Source organism: Hydra vulgaris, chromosome 05 (assembly GCF_038396675.1).
Source record: "Hydra vulgaris chromosome 05, alternate assembly HydraT2T_AEP".
Classification (NCBI taxonomy): domain Eukaryota; kingdom Metazoa; phylum Cnidaria; class Hydrozoa; order Anthoathecata; family Hydridae; genus Hydra; species Hydra vulgaris.
This window is the reverse complement of record NC_088924.1, coordinates 39,097,501-39,098,592: the sequence shown is the minus strand read 5'-3', so window position 1 is coordinate 39,098,592 and position 1,092 is coordinate 39,097,501. Positions and strand designations below refer to the sequence as shown.

General features: G+C 17.1%; 1 protein-coding gene across 1 annotated transcript in view; it reads right to left on the bottom strand.

Moving 5' to 3' along the window:
* Positions 1-955: 955 nt before the first annotated feature.
* The window catches only part of LOC136080846 (uncharacterized), a 2,572-nt gene continuing 2,435 nt past the window's right edge, over positions 956-1,092 (bottom strand). Inside the window, exon 6 of the mRNA XM_065798151.1 lies at positions 956-1,092. This exon is cut by the window's right edge and continues 164 nt beyond it. Coding sequence (XP_065654223.1) covers positions 998-1,092 — 95 coding nt within the window. The 3' untranslated portion in view covers positions 956-997.

Here is a 1,092-nt window from a genome sequence, read left to right as displayed (position 1 = left end):
GTATTTTATTATGACTTTTGATAGTGGATCACTACTGAACAAAAAAAGTTGGTTAAAAAATCTCACTTTGATTCCGGCGAATAGCAAGTATCGGATCATGTAACGTTAACCTTTTTTTGTAACGGCTTTTATTTTATACTTTTGAATAATATGGCTAGTGATTCAAATGTAAAGCTGTAATATATATATATATATATGTGTATATATACATATATATATATATATATATATATATATATATATATATATATATATATATATATATATATATATATATATATATGTATATATATATGTATATATATATATATATATATATATATATATATATATATATATATGTATATATATATATATATATATATATATATATATATATATATATATATATGTATATATATACATATATATATATATATGTATATATATATATATATATATATATATATATATATATATATATATATGTATATATATATATGTATATATATATGTATATATATATATATATATGTATATATATATATATATATATATATATATATATATATATATATATATATATGTATATATATATATATATATGTATATATATATATATATATATATATATATATATATATATATATATATATATATATATGTATTTAAAAAAAAGTTTTAAAGTAACAAAAACATCGGAAACATTTCATAAAATGTGATGAAATTTTAAACCGTTTGTTCTCCATGTTAAATTTAGAGAAAAAATTTTGCATAAAAAATATATTTCACGTTGGAAAGAAAAAAAATTTTAATAGTTTTATTTTCTTGTCGTAGACAAAAGCAGTTTTTTTATTATCAAAATTGCAAATTATTTTTTTAATTTTTAAGCATTAAAGCACACTCCTCCACACTCGAATCTGCCCTAGACATATGATCGGTATTGAAATAGTATTTTATAATATATATACAATACTTTCGTAAGTATATCTATTTAGAACTGAACTACATAAAAATTTTACAATTTTAAACAAGTGCTTTCAGCATATTGAAGTGACCCTTCGTAGTCCTGGCATAATAAATCGTATTTGCCGTCACCGTTAAAATCTCCTG